This window comes from Haliotis cracherodii, unplaced genomic scaffold (assembly GCF_022045235.1).
Source record: "Haliotis cracherodii isolate W230 unplaced genomic scaffold, xgHalCrac1.p SCAF_12, whole genome shotgun sequence".
NCBI classification, from domain to species: domain Eukaryota; kingdom Metazoa; phylum Mollusca; class Gastropoda; order Lepetellida; family Haliotidae; genus Haliotis; species Haliotis cracherodii.
Window position 1 is genome coordinate 38,153,572 of NW_027266267.1, and position 19,151 is coordinate 38,172,722.

Consider the following 19,151-nt stretch of genomic DNA (forward strand, 5'->3'; position numbering starts at 1 on the left):
CGGCTTATTTGTTGAATAAAAAATGTATGTCAGTCGGTAATATTGTATATTCTTTGAAACCTGGAAGACTTGATATGACTTCATTTTTATTTCAAGTGTTTACAATTCTTTGTAACAGACTCTTTATTCATGTCGACATATGGTCAATGTCTCAGATATACAACACGAGTAACTTTCCTCCCACATTAAGGAGGATATTTTGCAGGTAAACAGTTGAGTTGCCTTTGCATGTGCCGGTGAATGGTGCCAACTGTGGGCCAATACATGGAATCATCACTATTCAATAGTGATTCATAAACACGTGAAACTGATATAGTCGGAATCACACAATGGACTCGTCGTTAGAGATTCCTTATGATTATAATGATTAGATGTGGACTAAATTAATGACCGTGGACAGGGAAGTACGTTCAGTGTTTTACTGTCCCTCGATGACAGGTTTTATTTCGTTTAAATATACGTATTAAGAATGTATAACCTCTCGTCACGTTATGGCTGAAATGTTGCCGATGTGACGTAAAGCATTAACTAACTCACTCACTCACCAGTTCTGCAGTTGCATGGATCTACGTATTCTTTCGAATGGTATTAATGAAATGAAAAATATTGTTGCAAGTAAAATTAGAGACGATGAAATAAGTATGGTTTCAAAGCAATGTTAGGACAGATATGCAGAAGATAACACAACCGAAACCAGGAAGGACATTGTGATCTGTAATCAGATATTTATGTCCCCATATATGCCACAATGGCTCGAACGTTGTGTTCCGACACACAGCTATACACACACAGTCCTGCCTCATTCAAGAGGAAAAACTTGATAACGACTATAGTCGTGTGTACGTGACTATGATGACATTCTGTCTATGAATTGTGGCTTTCTGTGTACATGCTAATGACATGCCCCGTACAGTTTTGGATGCGATCTTTGGGGAACAATTTACTAGATACTTCTCTCTAAAAAATAACATTGTTCAATATATGAGCGCTTCAATCCTTACATTGACATATACATAAACAATAACAAAAAAATAGATTAAATATCAAAGTTTAACTTTTTGAAGCAAACTTAATCAACGCGGAGAGTCGTGACGTCATTCGTCCTAAAAAATTCAATTTGGAGTGACATCCCTTGGTTTTACAAACGACAGAAAATGGCGGCTACGGCAATGTTATTCACTTGAAATAAGACCCGTGAAGATACGGGTTAGAATAGCTCTTCCGCTATCCATGCTTGTCGTACGAGGCGACTGACGGGATCGGGTGGTCAGGCACGCTGACTTGGTTGATGCATGTCATCGATCCCAATTGCGTGGATCGACGCTCATGATGTCAGTCACTGGATTGTCTGGTCCAGACTCTATTATTTACAGACAGCCGTCATATAGCTGGAATATTGTCGAGTGCGGCGCTAAACAAGAAACAAACAAACAAACACTTGAAATAAAAGTTGAACCTAGTAAAGAAATCCAGTCCCGGCTGAACCTGACAATGGATTGATATTAATGTTCTGTTAACTTAAGGTGTGTGTTTGAGTCAAACTACGGCTGCTGATAACGGGGATTACTGCTTGGACTTCCCGAAGCAATACCCCACAGTGTGGAGCTGATCAGTGATTTCTTTTGGTACATTGAGCATTCTCTGTCCTGGCTTCGAATGAACTCTTCATTTCAGGAACCTGACATATACATGATCTGCCTGGCTTCAAAGCCTGCATCATTCATAGCCTGAATCGATGTCGCTACTAGTTTTCCCAAATGATTTTTAATGTTATTTTTAGACATTGAGGATTTCCCCTAAAGTAGTTCTGTATGTCGCCGCTCGATTGCCTTCGAAATAACGTGACATACTGACGTTCATCGGGAAGTGAACGACAGTTAGCTTGGTAGGGTTAACCTGAGCGAAGTCACCCGCTACTGGCAATATTTGCTATCAGAGCAGAACTACTCAACACACAAATGGGTTATCTCTTTAAAGGTTCTGTGATTACCTCTATAGGCATAACAGTCTGGTATTAACATACAATAATCCATTGCTGTTCGACATGGATCTAACATTGATGCTGATGCAATATCAAGATTATCAAAAATGGATTAACATGTTAATGCAAAAAGATCTGCAAAAAAAGCCAAAGTGTCTGGTCAGAGACTCTGCATTCGCCATTTCATGAACTCTCTTGAAACGGGGAGCAATCCTGACCGTCCACTCTACATTAAGGATCAGGAGATGACAGCATTGCTGACGTTTTTTGATCACTTCAGACTGAAAAGAGTCTGATATAGACCCACAAAGCTAAATGATGATGAGCATGAGAAACTAGTTTTGCCTTCAAGATGAAGGTCTGCGCTTGAACGCTTGAAAGCTTGCATAACAAATCTGGACATCCTTGCAGAGACAGTACAGTTGTCTTATTGAAGGAAAAGTTTTCTGGTCTTTCGTTTCCAAGAGATAAGAGTTTAAATAATAATCAATTGAACATCCTTGCAGAGACAGTACAGTTGTCTTATTGAAGGAAAGGTTTTCTGGTCTTTCGTTTCCAAGAGATAAGAGTTTAAATAATAATCAATTGAATTATTCCAGCTGCAGAATACTGTGAGCGCCAATGCTAGTAATATAAGGCGTTCCTTATGAAATTGTCTGTGTTAACACATTATTGTACGTCTTAGAAATGAATACATATGTTGAGATATACTTTAAATAGGTTCATGTTCTCAACACGTGTCAAACTAATTAGTATACAGTACTCAACCCATCACCTCACACGGCCAACACGAGGACGGCAAGGCGCTCTGCTCGCATTCTCGCTCACACAGTCAAATGGCAGACAACTTTTGGTATATTTATCAGAATTATGGTCCCTTCACAGTGTTATCTTATTATGACAGTCAAATGTATCAAAAGAGCAATAAACAGTTGGTGCGTTTTAAAGTAAACTAAATCATCAAAAAACAACTTTATACTTGGTATGTCCAGTCATGTTGATTCCATACCTCACTGGAGTCACATTATAACTTATTCACAGCGTTTTTGTCTCAAATCGTTTAGGTTACAACGAAAAGAAGAAAAATCTAGTAATCAATCGGTATCAAATTGTACAGTTTAACTTGACAAAACTGGACATGTAGCATCGTACTAGTTACTATCACCATTAATGCATAATGCCATATGAAACCATTTCTGATAAAATACGGAATCGCATTTTTACTTTTAGTTTCCAGCATTGCAAAATTGAGGGTATAATAACTGTATTTACTTTTTCATTCTTGTAAATATGAGATGGAGTGCACCTGAAGCCAAGACAACTGAAATGCATAAACCCATATGAATCAAGAGCTACAAAATGAACTACAACTGGAGTCTTACTTTCAAATACGAGGGGCGTTCAATAGGTTTTGCAACTTGGGCATTTGTGTTTACACAAACAATGTCAACTTGTGGCAGGTGTGACACTAGTCATGCCATCAGGTTGACACTTGTCATAACAAGCTCCAGAAACACCAATAAGTTAGATGTGATGGCTTCATTCACCTAATGGTGGTCACAATCATGGATTCTCTCAAACATGAACAACACGCTGTAATAACGTTCCTTACCAAAGAGGGAAGCAAAGCAAAAGAAATCCATGATCGCATGTGTAAAGTGATGGGTAAGGATGCTCCTGACTATTCCAATGTGCCGTGGTTCTCTACAGTTTAAAAGGGGTAGGGAGTCCATAGACGATGACCCAAGGTCAGGCAGGCCTTCCGATGCCACCCAACCGGAAACCATTGCTGCTACAGAAAGAAGAATTTTTTGTCTGACCGACGAGTGAAAGTATCTGAACTTTCTAGGGAATTCCAAATATCAGTTGGAACTGCTGTAACCATTACTCAAGCCACAAGATATCTCCAAGATGGGTACCTAGAAACCTCAGAGCTGAAGATCGCCATCAGAGAAGTGAAAGTTGTCGCGACCTCCTGGATCTCTATACTGCTGATGGACCCGGATTTCTTTCTCGTCTAGTGACAGGTGATGAAACATGGATCCACCACTGGGACCCAGAAACTAAATGGGAATCCATGCAATGTAAGCACCTCAATACTCCGCCTCCGAGGAAGTTTCGCACTCAACCTTCGGCTGGCAAGGTAATGGCCACCATATTTTTGGCTCAAGATGAATATTACTGATTGATTACATTCCACCAAAAACTACAATCAATTGACATTATTATGCAGAAAATCTACTCGCCAAAAACCCTGTGGGATGTTAACTCGTAGTATTCTACTTTTGCATGACACTGCTCTGGCTCACAAGTCGAGAATTGCACAGGCCGCCATATGTGAATGTAAATTCGTACAGCCCAGACTTGGCCCCCAGTGACTGGTTCCTGTTCCGGCAAATGAAATCTGCCCAATGTGGAAGACGCTTCCAGAATGACTAGGACATAAAGGCTGCCACGAGGCGTGGTTAGAGGGCCAATCTGCGGATTTCTATAAAAATGGTATTAATAGCTCGAAGGACAAATGGAATAAGTACACTAGGTGAATGGAGATTATATTGAAAAATAAAAGTGCAAAAGATATTCTGCGACTTGGTCTTATATTGAAGTTGCAAAACTTATTAAACGCCCCTCGTATGTGCCTTGTTTCTTGTTATGCGTCCAACGCTGTACCCATTTTGTAATATTTAAGACATCCTAATTTCAAATGAGACTCTCTTTTTGAACTGATAATCATTTGAACATTAATTAATTTCTAAATTAATCAGTGTCGAACTGTAAATTGTAAATTTGTTCAAGTAAACCCCTTCGTGTGCACAAGTGAAACTTTACATAGGGTGCAAAGCGTTGGACATACCCTGACGTATCATCTTGACCAACTTGTCAAGATATTTGAAAGGTCCTCTTCACAACACTGGGGTGAGCCTGCCAAGCGACAAGCAAGTTGTGACTCGCGACACTGTTCATGATCGAATGTGTAAAGAGAATTGTGATAGAAACAGTAACTATACGACCAAATGCATTGGGAAGTCAGGGTCTATGACACGATAGTGAGCCATTGACTCATTGTGTCATTGGAGTGGATCGTTGCTCACTGGATTGACTCGATTATTTACAGGCCGCTGTTAAGCAGCTGAAATATTGCTGAGCACGGTGTTAAACAAGAAACAAGAAAGCAAAACAATGTAAAACCAATTGGGACAAACCAAAGTACGGGCACAATGATGTTACACATCACAGTAGCATTGAGTTTGGGAAATAAGGCAGCAATGTATGAATATTAAAAGAATATGTATTATACAAATATGTGTATGCTAAATCGTTTGCATTACGCACGCTTCATGGTCTCTATTTTTTTCAAAACGTCTTTATGATTTGGAGAGAGCGCAAAAATAAATCGACTAATTGTAATTGGTAGTTGTATTGTTGTTTTCAGATCCAGTGTGAGTTAGATAGGTTGAAAAACACGACTGCTACTGATGATGTGGCTCAGGTACAGGTTGCAGGAAAACTAATGACTAAACATGTTCTTAACACAGTGTTTCCGTTTGAACCCTAGGTTAAATTATGTAAAATGGATAACGGAAAATCAGGGATGACACCAGGTGTTCTCGAAAGGGCAAGCATGAAAGGGAAGTATTTGTTGCCTAATACCACGCCCATCAATACTCCTGCCCTTCGATGACGACCCGTAAACAATCCAGTATGGTTGAAGTAGATGATGTGTGTATGTGTTTGGGATGGAGTATGTGTATTTGTATGGACTGGTATAGTTCAGTCCCATTTGATAAAGAGAAATCAAACATTTATCACTGTCTTAAGAGTGACACGTTTTCACGTTGAGGGGCATCAGTTTGTTTGTTTCAAGCCCACTTTGAACTTTATTTAACTTATATCACTACGTCAGTAGACACCAAGATAAACTATGATGTTGATACTTTTATTTTATTCAGTATGGTGCGAAGAGGAGGATAGTATTGTTATCATGGAGGCACAGGTGTGTTAGTATAGTTATAACGATATGCACTGGTTGTATAATAAGTTTGATTTGCATACATACAGAGCAACGTTTTCCTCACACGTGTGAAACTGATGTTGAGGAAATTAATTTTCGAAACTACAATGCGATTTAAATTACCATTACATGAGCACTTCATACCCTACCCTTTAAGGTATGGTGTTGTGGTGGGTAATCTCTAAATAAGGACGGGCTGACACTACATGTTGTAGTAGCGATTACTGTTTGTACCATGTCTAGTGAGTGAGTTAGTTGGTTTTAACGCCCCTATTAACAATATTCCAGTTATATCACAGCGTATCAGCTTAATGTGGGAGGAAAGCCTGAAGGGATGCAGGTCTCGGACATTTACTACTTTCGTGCAAACCACGAGCACGGGTATGGTGCTGACATACCTTGAAACATAAGGTTTCTGGCGTGCCCAAGGGACGCAACTCTTCACAGCGGATCCCGGCGCCTCAGACGACGGGGCCACCCGTGCCCATGTACCATGTATAAAGTCAACCAGAACCTTTACTGTATGGTGTGGCAAGTAATATGTGAGCGAGATCTTGGGCTGGGTACAAATATTCATCTTCTAAAGAACTGTGTTTCGGGTGGCTTGTATTTGCCCTGAGCTTCAAAGTAACAAACACATTCTTCATATGCTAGCCTATTTCTTTGCATACCGTGTGGTTAACACACATCTTTGATACAAATGTCAAAACCGCCGCTTTGGTGTAAAACAGTTGCATCAAAGTAAAAAAAGAAAAGCAACTTGTCAGAGATATTTTGGACATGTTCATCGTATTAAACATGTGTTATATTCGTAGTAAGCTCGTGATGCGCTCATTCTACATCATGCTAGTGTCACGTTTTCTTCATTCAAATATATGATTTTATACCCATATATAATGACACATTGTTGAAAGTTTGACCTTTTACTTTCTGCTTCCTCCCGGGTTATCACATGTCACAGCCGCATTCTGTCTCTGTGAAACTTTGAAAATATAATCTACCACAACACCACTTTAATACGGAAATATAACCACATATGTATCATTCAGAGGGAAAATATTAGCACCATTGTTCCATGTAAATACAGGTCGGTTGACTGTGGATTTGCCACTGTGAGGTGCGGAGTGTTCAGGGAAGAAACAAGGCCTGTTGACTACCTGCAACAAAAGTAAGTTTTTATACAATGTAGCTGTGATAGTACACATGTTCGAACTATTCAGAATCTTAGCAAGATGGGTAACTGACGTTGGCATCTCCATTTCGTAATCTGTAGTGTTCTGTCCATGATCAAGAAACAATTTAACTGATGGAACAATAACAATAACACAATACAAACGATCACAATGTATTGTAAAACATTCTCCTGTTGTGAATAACAACATCGTTTCATGTTATATCTACGACAATTAACACACTTATAAGCCTGGGTTAAGGTAGAATGTTCACGCATCAACGGACATCAGCGACAAGCAACACATGTGTATCCTACTGAGAACATAAAGGCAAGAATAGGCTTTATTTATATTGTGTTGTATACAACGCGCCTTTATAGAAGGGTCAACTGTATAAATTGGGACCGAAAAACATTTTGTGAAGATAACGATGACATGTTGATTACAGATGTATGTAAAAGCTAGATAGCACGTATCTTGTGGAAAGATATGACGTTCCACTCGCTTCAAAGATCTTGTAGTGGTGTCTGACTTATGTATATGAAAAGGACAAAACCCTTTCCACAATCATAAAATAAATGGTCAACACCAGAGAACAACCAGTTCTGGGACCCAAAGAAATATTGTCGTGCGACCGCAGCCTGCAAACAAATCTGAGAACAAAGTGATATACTGGAACGTCCAGTGACACGTTAGCGTATTTACTGATTTTGTTGAAACATCGAGCCAGTTCTAGGAGTTATAAAACATCAACACCAGAAAATAACCAGTATTGGGCGTCCGCCGAAACGTATTCCATCGGGCGTGAAAGACAGAATAGCAAATTATATGAATGGACAAATGACTGATCTATTGAGCATGGTGAAATATCAAAAGATCAAAAGTGGCAATAGAATGGCAATATTGGATTGCATATCTAGTGTTTCATAAAGACCATTGTATGTAATTGCACCAGAATGTTCGCTATTTCTTTAAATAAACATGCAATGCCAATAACTTTCCCCATTCAACACTTTTTTGTAGCCACGCATGTCAAGTGGAATCATCAACAAGAGAAGATTATGAAACTTGAATTCATTTTAGTTTCTCTTCTTCAAGGTTAGTTTGTGTTCCTTGTTTTAGAAATATGATGTACTTGAATTGTTAATGACAACGAATGTGAACATATGTCTTTGTACACATTCCTGATGAAGTTAATCTTGTATGAAGATATATACATCAATCATTTCTTCTTAGTTTCACACCCTGGTTATTTGACATTTCTCATATATGTTCTAAATGAGGTTTTACTGAAAGCCAAAACGAACGGACAATATATAATTGTTTCCAGAATATTGTTAGCATGCAGTGTCTTTGTGTCTGATGCGGTATACTAGATGTAATATATTATCAGGGGTGCCTGGCGACTATTTGGTCTTATCTTTCTTTAACACAGGTGTGAGCTCATCCCAGTTAGATTGCCCTAATGTTGTGGAACTTGGGTCTTCGGCTCGTTTGCTTTGGTCTGAGACACAGACAAACATTTCCTCGATTTCATGGACAAATCCTGATGGTGTTTTAGCAGGCAATTGCATATCTAACGGGTGTGAGAACACAAATGGATATACAGTTGAGCGTAATACCACGCGCAGTGAGCTAAACATACTGAAAGTGGGATTTAAAGACATCGGTGCTTGGACCTGCGCCACTCCCTCCAGTAAATCACAGTGTACTGTGGAAGGTTACAGTGAGTAGCAACGTAAACATATACAAGATACAGTTCTTAATTTGAAAAAAAAAGGTCAGGTCACAATTTACAATTGAAGGTCAACAAAACTCAATATGGCCAAAGAGCTCGGAAGATGAACATGGCAGTGTTTCCACTAAAAGATGGTTAACGTTTATTTTAGGGTAACACGATTCAGGCATTTTCGAATATTGCACCTATGTGAACTACGTTGCTTAAATACTGAGAGGTGAGGTGAAATGGGTTTAAAATCGCGTCAAAGATTTATGTAGCGACGTGCATGCACCTCTGTGTGTGGCTGCTTGTACTAGACCGGACTGATGCCGATTTATAGTGCTAGCCGACTGAGATACCATACCGCAGTTTAACATGAATATCCCACTGAGACACAGTATACTGACTCCGAGCCGACCAGTCCTTGTTTTAGCCCATAAATGCCGAGCGCAAGACAGGGTAACAACAAATACCATCTTTTTACGTCTTTTGGTATGACGCGGCCGGGTATCGAACCCCGGACCTTCCGCTCTACGGGCGGACGCTTTACTACTAGACCACGGGAGGAGTCTAAATACTGAAAAATACAATGGATATATATTGCACATTCACCAGTGACACAGTGGTTTGACGTGGAATACTTTAACCCTTATTACTGCATACATGCAAAATAAATATATTTGCAAAATAGTTAATTCATGCATTCCAGCTCCATAAAATAACATTAGAGCAACTTTCTTACAAAAAAGTGTTACACATCCTAATCATATGGTTGCAAATTTCTCAGGGACTTCAAAACTGGAGCAAGTACTTTTTTTGACTGTATCGTTACATTTGAAACACGTTTGTTCAAATTTAAAGTTAATATAAATGTAACCTCTAAGTATTTATAAGATGACACGCATTCTAAGTGAAAGTCACTTTAATACCATTTTTCAAATTTGACAACATTCCCCCCCTTTTGAACACAACTATTTTTGTTTTATCAAGGTTTACAATAACGTCTCGGAAGATTAATACACTTTTGGAGACCAAATACAGTGTCAGCAATTAGGGCTATGTCATCCGTAAATAGCAGCAGAATAAGCTCTAACCGAGAATATACACATTTATAGATAGCTTTAACAGAATTATACATCTATGGAGAAATCCCATTATCATTCAAAACCATCAACACCTGAGTCCTATCGATAGAATCAAAAGCTTTTGTGGAAGTCTACAAAGAGAGTATACTTTTTATCCCCTTTCTTAGGTATATAACGCTGAATGACTGATTGGAGAAGTTATCTGTTGTAGAATAGCCTGTCTGAAAACCTACCTGTGATTCCGCCAGTGAAGCATATGCCTCACTCTGTAATATTGTATTGTGAATGGAAATATAAACGTTACTGAACTACTTAAAATTGTAATGCCTTTGTAGTTTTCTGGATTGTCGATGTTTCCCTTCTCATGAAAAGGGACACTTAATTCATGATACCAACCAGGCGGAACTACGTCGAATCGAACATAACAATGACCAATGTCCTGAATGGGACCAGGACATAACATTCATAACAACTCCAAACATTTCAGAAATAAGTCCGTCGCTGCCAGCCAATTTACTAAATTTTAAACTATCATCGGAATAGATTATCTCTTGTTGAACGATAGGAGCATCAAGAATAGACTGAGAAAACTGATCAGACATATTATTGACTGTACCTTTTACAATGTCAGTAAACAATAGAGTCGTATACAATATTCAATGCAAAATATAATATGATGGCAGTGGTCAGGATGAAATATAAAAGCAGTGATGATAGCAAAAGTCTCTGATAATACTATGTTCAGCTAGTAGCACAGTGGTCAAGCTTACCCCTTTGTGTCACACGTGAGTCAGTGTAGAGTCACTTAGAACAGTTAGTCCTTAAGTACTGAGACTCAATCAGACACAATCTTGGTTCTATTAATTTAAACGCCACATGTTAATAATCAATTTATGTTCTCCCAGCGGAGGTACAAATGCATTCAATTAAGTATTGATGACTTCAGACATATTTTAAATGCGTCTAACCAAAGTCATGCTTACAATCCTTACAACTATTTGTTAAAATACTTGTTTTGACAGTGACTTTAATGTGGCTTTAGGACAATGTGTAGACATTGGAATGTAAGGTATGATATTTTTTTTGCTTTGAATGAACTACATGTATACCACTGAAACAATCAAGTTTCAAAGAATCAAGTGAGGATGTCATAGTTTGCGTGAAAACGTTACCTGTCAACACTAAAACGATGAGACTTTCGATATTGTAAATATTCTACCTGACTTTTTTTATGAGCTGACTGTTAGATTGTTTACCATGTTCTATGAATCAAGCTAACTCTTTAGTGTGAAGGAACTTAAGTCTTCTATTCTATCAATTGTCGACCATTTAATGTTCGAGTACTAATGAGTGTCATCAACTTGCTGATGTTTTTACTAACTGTGTTTGTGTTCATAGATAAACCTCTAACCCCACACCATGATGAATACAGACAATATACTCAGTGTATCAACACTATCTATGAGGAAAACTGTTAAATCGGTAATATTAATGCATACTGTGACAGTCGAACTGCATTTACCATTTATAGCTCAGGGTTGGGTGTGACTGTGGGTGTAGCTGTGAATGGAATTACAATTTGTGATTCTTGAGCATTAAAATACATATAACTATTTTCTCTCTCTTGAAAGAGGAACCAAGTAATTATTTGGGACTTTTGAGCATGTCGAGTGAAAGATTTCATCTTTTCTTTTTTTAAGCATGAGGTGACAGGTATTTTCCCCAGCATTTACGGGAACATACATTAACATTAAATAAAAAAATAAATAGATATCAATGTCCTCCCCCCCAATCCCCCCCCCCAAAAAAAACAAAAAAAAAACAAAACAAACAAAAAACACAACAAAGACAAAAACAAAACAAAACCACCCCTCTCCCTAACAAAACTTGAAATGGCGACTCTTTGTCCAACGTCTTCATTACAAATATAGAACAATCCATTATGTTCATCAATGTGTGCTGATTTGTTTGGTGTGATTAAAGCTATAAAATTTGAACAACAAAGTCAGAATGCATATTGATGTAACTGATTCTTGACAAATTGATAAGTTGACAGATTTTATGTTAAAGAGAGATCTTCACATGATATTTTAAGTTTTCCTTTAAGCATGCACGGAGACTCAAAATGTGAAGATAATTTCATTCGTGCGGCTGTGTACAGGAAGTTTGTTTGTTGTTTAACGCCGCACTCAGCAATATTCCAGCTGTATGACGGCGGTCGGTAAATGATCGAGTCTGGACCAGACAATCCAGTGATTAACATCATGACATGTATCAACGAAGTCAGCAGCCTGACCACGCAATACTGTCAGTCGCCTCTTACGAAAAGCATAGTCGCCTTTTATGAGAAGCATGGGTTGCTGAAGAAAAGGGTAATTTTTAATACTCTAACCTGACGATTGTGTGTTTTGTTTTTGTGACAGATAATTCAAAATGTCATTTGATTTGAACTATTTGTTATTGAAATGATCCACTTTTGAAACAAAAACAAGTATCGCCAAGGAGAGGAGCTGGTGTCTGTTTCAGAGATTCCAACGTGCAATATAACAAGCAACAACAGAACTGATGAACTCTCCCTACATGAGCCGTTGTTCCTCACAGTGGATATACGAGGCTACAATTGCTCTACAGCCTTCAACTTCTCAGTACAGACAGGGGCAGTCACCAAGCTTTTGCCAACCAGTGTACCCGATGTGTCTGATTACATCACTCCAACAAGCCTGACTGTGACGGAGGCACATTTGGGTGGGGTCAGACTGATATTTAGGTGTCACACCGAACAGTGGAATCTGACCTGTGATGGTGTTACCCAACTTATTAAAAGTGAGTCAGTTAACATAAGCACGTAACAAATGTCATATTTGTGAAACACTTTATTAGTAGTGGTATTATGTATTCTTAGCATCCCGGTGGCCTGACGCAATTGAACAGCTGTTTGGGCTCGATACCTAAAAGCCTAGTTTCTGATTAATTGATCCTGGACTTGCGCTGTTCACCTTTAGGGGCTGATCAGTAATATTTCGTGTCTGCAGAAACATGTTCCAAAGTCTGCAAATGAAAGTATTTCATGTTTTTATCGGGGCGTTTTGTTGTGGTTCTGAAACCGTTATGGAAGTTATTTTTCAAAGTTGATGACTATTTATAGCATGCATATTTCATGATCCCCTACTTTGCTTGCAACAAAACCCGATACTTCGATAACACCACCTGAATTACCCCTGCCTAGCTGAAACTATCAATTGTTATTCATTGCCTTCATGCTGATTTATGACCTCAGCAGGATCTACAAACATTTTCCTCAAAATTATCATCTACCAGGAAAAGCTCACAAACTGATTGGAAATATTGACACGTGTATGCTTTTCAAGATCATGCAAATGCCTTTTGAATTTGCAAATATTTCATATATTGGTGGGCATTCAGTCAACTGAAATTGTTTATGTGTATCGAACAGGAAATATCGTGTCACAATCGAGCGTTAAGTTGTGTGTATGTATGGTAATGTGCCACTCTTATCAATAGTCCACAGCGCAGGGGAAACAGAGATGGGCTTAACACATTGTTGCCTGGTAGTATTAGTATCTTTAACGATATAATATTAGAATTTCAAAGTATTATCCTGTATTACTATTACATGATCACAATATTTCATAACGTATGTCGAATTTGTCATGTCGCCGGCAATGTCTGGCGATATCCTCACTGAGTTTAACAAACGCTGGTTTAAAGATGTCAACAACACAATAAAATACTCCTCCTCAAGTATAATGTGTTTAGTGATAAATAAATATTTGTGTACACAAATAATAAATCTGACTCAGAAAATAAACACTTTCAAATCAACACCGTATATGTTAGAAACAGAACATTGAACTTTTATTGTAAAACAAAATATGTCCCGTCATCAATTGAGATAAACGTGTAACATGTCAATCAAAATATCCACTATGTGTACACTATTACATTAAAATGCCAATATTTACCATGTGTACTCTATTCCGCTGAAATGCCCATATCCACTATGTGTGCATTAATCCGTTAAAATGCCCACATCCAGTTTGTGTGCATTATCCCTCTGAAATGCCCACATCCACTATGTGTGCATTACTCTGTTAAAATACCCATAGCCACTATGTGTACATTAGTCAGCTAAATGCCCACATCCATCATGTGTACATTTTTCCGTTAAAAAGTCCACATCCATCTTGAGTACATTGTTCCTCTGAAATGCCCACAATCACCATGTGTACATTATTCCGTTAAAAAGCCCACATCCACCATGAGTACATTATTTTCATCTGAAATGCCCACATCCACCACGTGTACATTATTCCGTTAAAATGCACACATCCACCATCAGTAATTTTTTCCTCTGAAATGCCCACATCCACCATGTGTACATTATTTTGTTAAAATGCCAACATCCACCATGTGTGCATTATTCCGTTAAAAAGCCCACATCCACCATGAGTACATTATTCCTCTGAAATGTCCACATCCACTATGTGTACATTATTCTGTTAAAATACCAACATCCACCATGAGTACATTATTCCTCTGACATGCCCACATCCACTGTGTGTGCATTATTCCACTGAAATGCCCACATCCACCATGTGTGCATTATTCCGTTAAAAAGCCAACATCCACCATGAGTACATTATTCCTCTGAAATGCCCACATCCACTATGTCTAGATTATTCCGTTAAAATGCCCACATCCACCATGTGTACATTATTCCGTTAAAAAGCCCACGTCCACCATGAGTACATTATTCCTCTGAAATGCCCCGAACACCATGTGTACATTATTCCGTTAAAATGCTCACATCCACCATCAGTACATTATTCCTCTGAAATGCCCACACCTACCATGTGTACATTATTCCGTTAAAAAGCCCACGTCCACCATGAGTACATTATTCCTCTGAAATGCACCGAACACCATGTGTACATTATTCCGTTAAAATGCTCACATCCACCATCAGTACATTATTCCTCTGAAATGCCCACACCCACCATGTGTACATTATTCCTCTGACATGCCCGCATCCACTATGTGTGCAATATTCCTCTGACATGCCCACATCCACCATGTGTACATTATTCCGTTAAAAAGCCCGCGTCCACCATGTGAACATTATTCCGTTAAAAAGCCCACGTCTACCATGAGTACATTATTCCTCTGAAATGCCCCGAACACCATGTGTACATTATTCCGTTAAAATGCCCACATCCGCTATGTCTAGATTATTCCGTTAAAATGCCCACATCCACCATGTGTACATTATTCCGTTAAAAAGCCCACGTCCACCATGAGTACATTATTCCTCTGAAATGCCCCGAACACCATGTGTACATTATTCCGTTAAAATGCCCACATCCACTATCAGTACATTATTCCTCTGAAATGCCCACACCCACCATGTGTACATTATTCCTCTGACATGCCCACATCCACTATATGTGCATTATTCCTCTGAAATGCCCACATCCACTATGTGTGCATTATTCCTCTAAAATGCCGACATCCACCATGTGTACATTATTCCGTTAAAATGCCAACGTCCACCATGAGTACATTATTCCTCTGGAATGCCCACATCCAAAATGAGCACATTATTCCGTTAAAAAGGCTCACATCCACCATGAGCACAGTATTCTGTTAAAATGCCCACATCCACCATGAGTACATTATTCCTCTGACATGCCCACATCCACTGTGTGTGCATTATTCCACTGAAATGCCCACATCCACCATGTGTGCATTATTCCGTTAAAAAGCCCACATCCACCATGAGTACATTATTCCTCTGAAATGCCCACATCCACTATGTCTAGATTATTCCGTTAAAATGCCCACATCCACCATGTGTACATTATTCCGTTAAAAAGCCCACGTCCACCATGAGTACATTATTCCTCTGAAATGGCCCGAACACCATGTGTACATTATTCCGTTAAAATGCTCACATCCACCATCAGTACATTATTCCTCTGAAATGCCCACACCTACCATGTGTACATTATTCCGTTAAAAAGCCCACGTCCACCATGAGTACATTATTCCTCTGAAATGCACCGAACACCATGTGTACATTATTCCGTTAAAATGCTCACATCCACCATCAGTACATTATTCCTCTGAAATGCCCACACCCACCATGTGTACATTATTCCTCTGAAATGCCCGCATCCACTATGTGTGCATTATTCCTCTGACATGCCCACATCCACCATGTGTACATTATTCCGTTAAAAAGCCCGCGTCCACCATGTGAACATTATTCCGTTAAAAAGCCCACGTCTACCATGAGTACATTATTCCTCTGAAATGCCCCGAACACCATGTGTACATTATTCCGTTAAAATGCCCACATCCGCTATATCTAGATTATTCTGTTAAAATGCCCACATCCACCATGTGTACATTATTCCGTTAAAAAGCCCACGTCCACCATGAGTACATTATTCCTCTGAAATGCCCCGAACACCATGTGTACATTATTCCGTTAAAATGCCCACATCCACTATCAGTACATTATTCCTCTGAAATGCCCACACCCACCATGTGTACATTATTCCTCTGACATGCCCACATCCACTATATGTGCATTATTCCTCTGAAATGCCCACATCCACTATGTGTGCATTATTCCTCTAAAATGCCGACATACACCATGTGTACATTATTCCGTTAAAATGCCAACGTCCACCATGAGTACATTATTCCATTAAAATGCCCACATCCAATATCAGCACATTAATCATCTGAAATGCCCACATCTACCATGTGTACATTATTCCGTTAAAATGCCTCCATCCACCATGTGTACATTATTCTGTTAAAATGCCCACATCCACCATGTGTACATTATTCCGTTAAAAAGCCCACATCTACCATGAGCACATTATTCGGTTAAAATGCCCACATCCACCATGATTACATTATTCCGTTAAAATGCCCACATCCACCATGAGTACATTATTCCTCTGAAATGCCCACATCCACCATGAGTACATTATTCCGTGCAAATGCCCACATCCACCATGAGTACATTATTCCGTTAAAATGCCCACATCCACCATGAGTACATTATTCTGTTAAAATGCCCACATCCACCATGACTATATTATTCCGTTAAAATGCCCACATCCACCGTGAGTACATTATTCTGTTAAAATGCCCACATTCATCATGTGTACATTATTCTCTTAAAAAGACCACATTCACCATGGGTATATTATTCCTCTGAAATCCCCACATCCACCATGTGTACATTATTCCTCTGAAATGCCCATATCCATTATGTGTACATTATTCCGTTAAAATGCCCACATCCACCATGTGTACATTATTCCTCTGAAATGCCCATATCCATTCTGTGTACATTATTCCTCTGAAATGCCCATATCCATCATGTGTACATTATTCCGTTAAAATGGCCACATCCACCATGAATACATTATTCCGTTAAAATGCCAACATCCACCATGCATATGAGTACAGTATTCTTTTAAAATGCCCACATCCACCATGTGTACATTATTCCTCTGAAATGCCCATATCCATTCTGTGTACATTATTCCTCTGAAATGCCCATATCCATCATGTGTACATTATTCCGTTAAAATGGCCACATCCACCATGAATACATTATTCCGTTAAAATGCCAACATCCACCATGCATATGAGTACAGTATTCTTTTAAAATGCCCACATTCACCATGTGTACATTATTCCATTAAAATGCCCACATCCACCCTGTGAACATTATTCCTCTGAAATTCCCACATCCACCATCAGTACTTTATTCAGTTAAAATGCCCACATCCACTGTGTGTACATTATTCCGTTAAAATGCCCACATCCACTGTGCGTACATTATTCCGTTAAAATGCCCACATCCACCATGCATATGATTAGAGTATTCTGTTAAAATGCCCACATTGACCATGAGCACATTATTCCGTTAAAATGCCAACGTCCACCCTGTGTACATTATTCCTCTGAAATGCCCCCATCCATCAAGAGCACATTATTCTGTTAAAATGCCCACATCCACTGTGTGTACATTATTCCGTTAAAATGCCCACATCCACCATGCATATGAGTACAGTATTCGGTTAGAATGCCCACATCCACCACTTGTACATTATTCCGTTAAAATGCCCGCATCCACCATGAGTACATTATTCCTCTGAAATGCCCGCATCCACCATCAGCACATTATTCCGTTAAAATGCACACATCCACCATGAGTACGTTATTCCTTTAAAATGCCCAAATCCACCATGAGTACATTATTCCTCTGAAATGCCCACATCCACCATGTGTACATTATTCCGTTAAAATGCCCACATCCACCATGTGTACATTATTCCGTTAAAATGCCCACATCCACCATGAGTACATTATTCCGTTAAAAAGCCCACATCCACCATGTGTACATTATTCTGTTAAAATGCCCACATCCACCATGAGTACATTATTCCGTTAAAATGCCCATATCCATTATGTGTACACTATTCCGTTAAAATGCCGACATCCACCATGAGTACATTATTCCTCTGAAATCCCAAATCCACAATGTGTACATTATTCCGATAAAAATGCCCGCATCCACCATGTGTACATTATTCCGTTAATATGCCCACATCCACCATGAGTACAGTATTCTGTTAAAATGCCCACATCCACCATAACTATATTATTCCGTTAAAATGCCAACATCCACCATGAGTACAGTATTCTGTTAAAATGCCCACATCCACCATGTGTACATTATTCTTTTAAAATACCCACATCCACCATGAGTACATTATTTCTCTGAAATGCCCACATCCACCATGAGTACATTATTCCTCTGAAATACCCACATCCACTATGTGTACATTATTCCGTTAAAATGCCGACATCCACCATGTGTACATTACTCCGGCCCACATCCACCATGAGTACATTATTCCTCTGAAATGCCCACATCCACCATGAGTACATTATTCCTCTGAAATACCCACATCCACCATGTGTACATTATTCTTTTAAAATACCCACATCCACCATGAGTACATTATTTCTCTGAAATGCCCACATCCACCATGAGAACATTATTTCTCTGAAATACCCACATCCACCATGAGTACATTATTCCGTTAAAATGCCCGCATCCACCATGTGT

General features: G+C 39.0%; 1 protein-coding gene across 2 annotated transcripts in view; it reads left to right on the forward strand.

The window, feature by feature from the left end:
* The first annotated feature begins 7,088 nt into the window (after window positions 1–7,088).
* Window positions 7,089–19,151, forward strand: part of LOC139457862 (uncharacterized) — a 31,903-nt gene continuing 19,840 nt past the window's right edge. For both annotated transcript variants that reach the window (XM_071239212.1, XM_071239211.1), the window contains exons 1-4: window positions 7,089–7,161; window positions 8,189–8,263; window positions 8,601–8,891; window positions 12,497–12,793. In XM_071239212.1, the coding sequence (XP_071095313.1) occupies window positions 8,227–8,263; window positions 8,601–8,891; window positions 12,497–12,793 (625 nt within the window). In that variant the 5' untranslated portion in view covers window positions 7,089–7,161; window positions 8,189–8,226. The remainder of the gene's footprint in view (window positions 7,162–8,188; window positions 8,264–8,600; window positions 8,892–12,496; window positions 12,794–19,151) is intronic.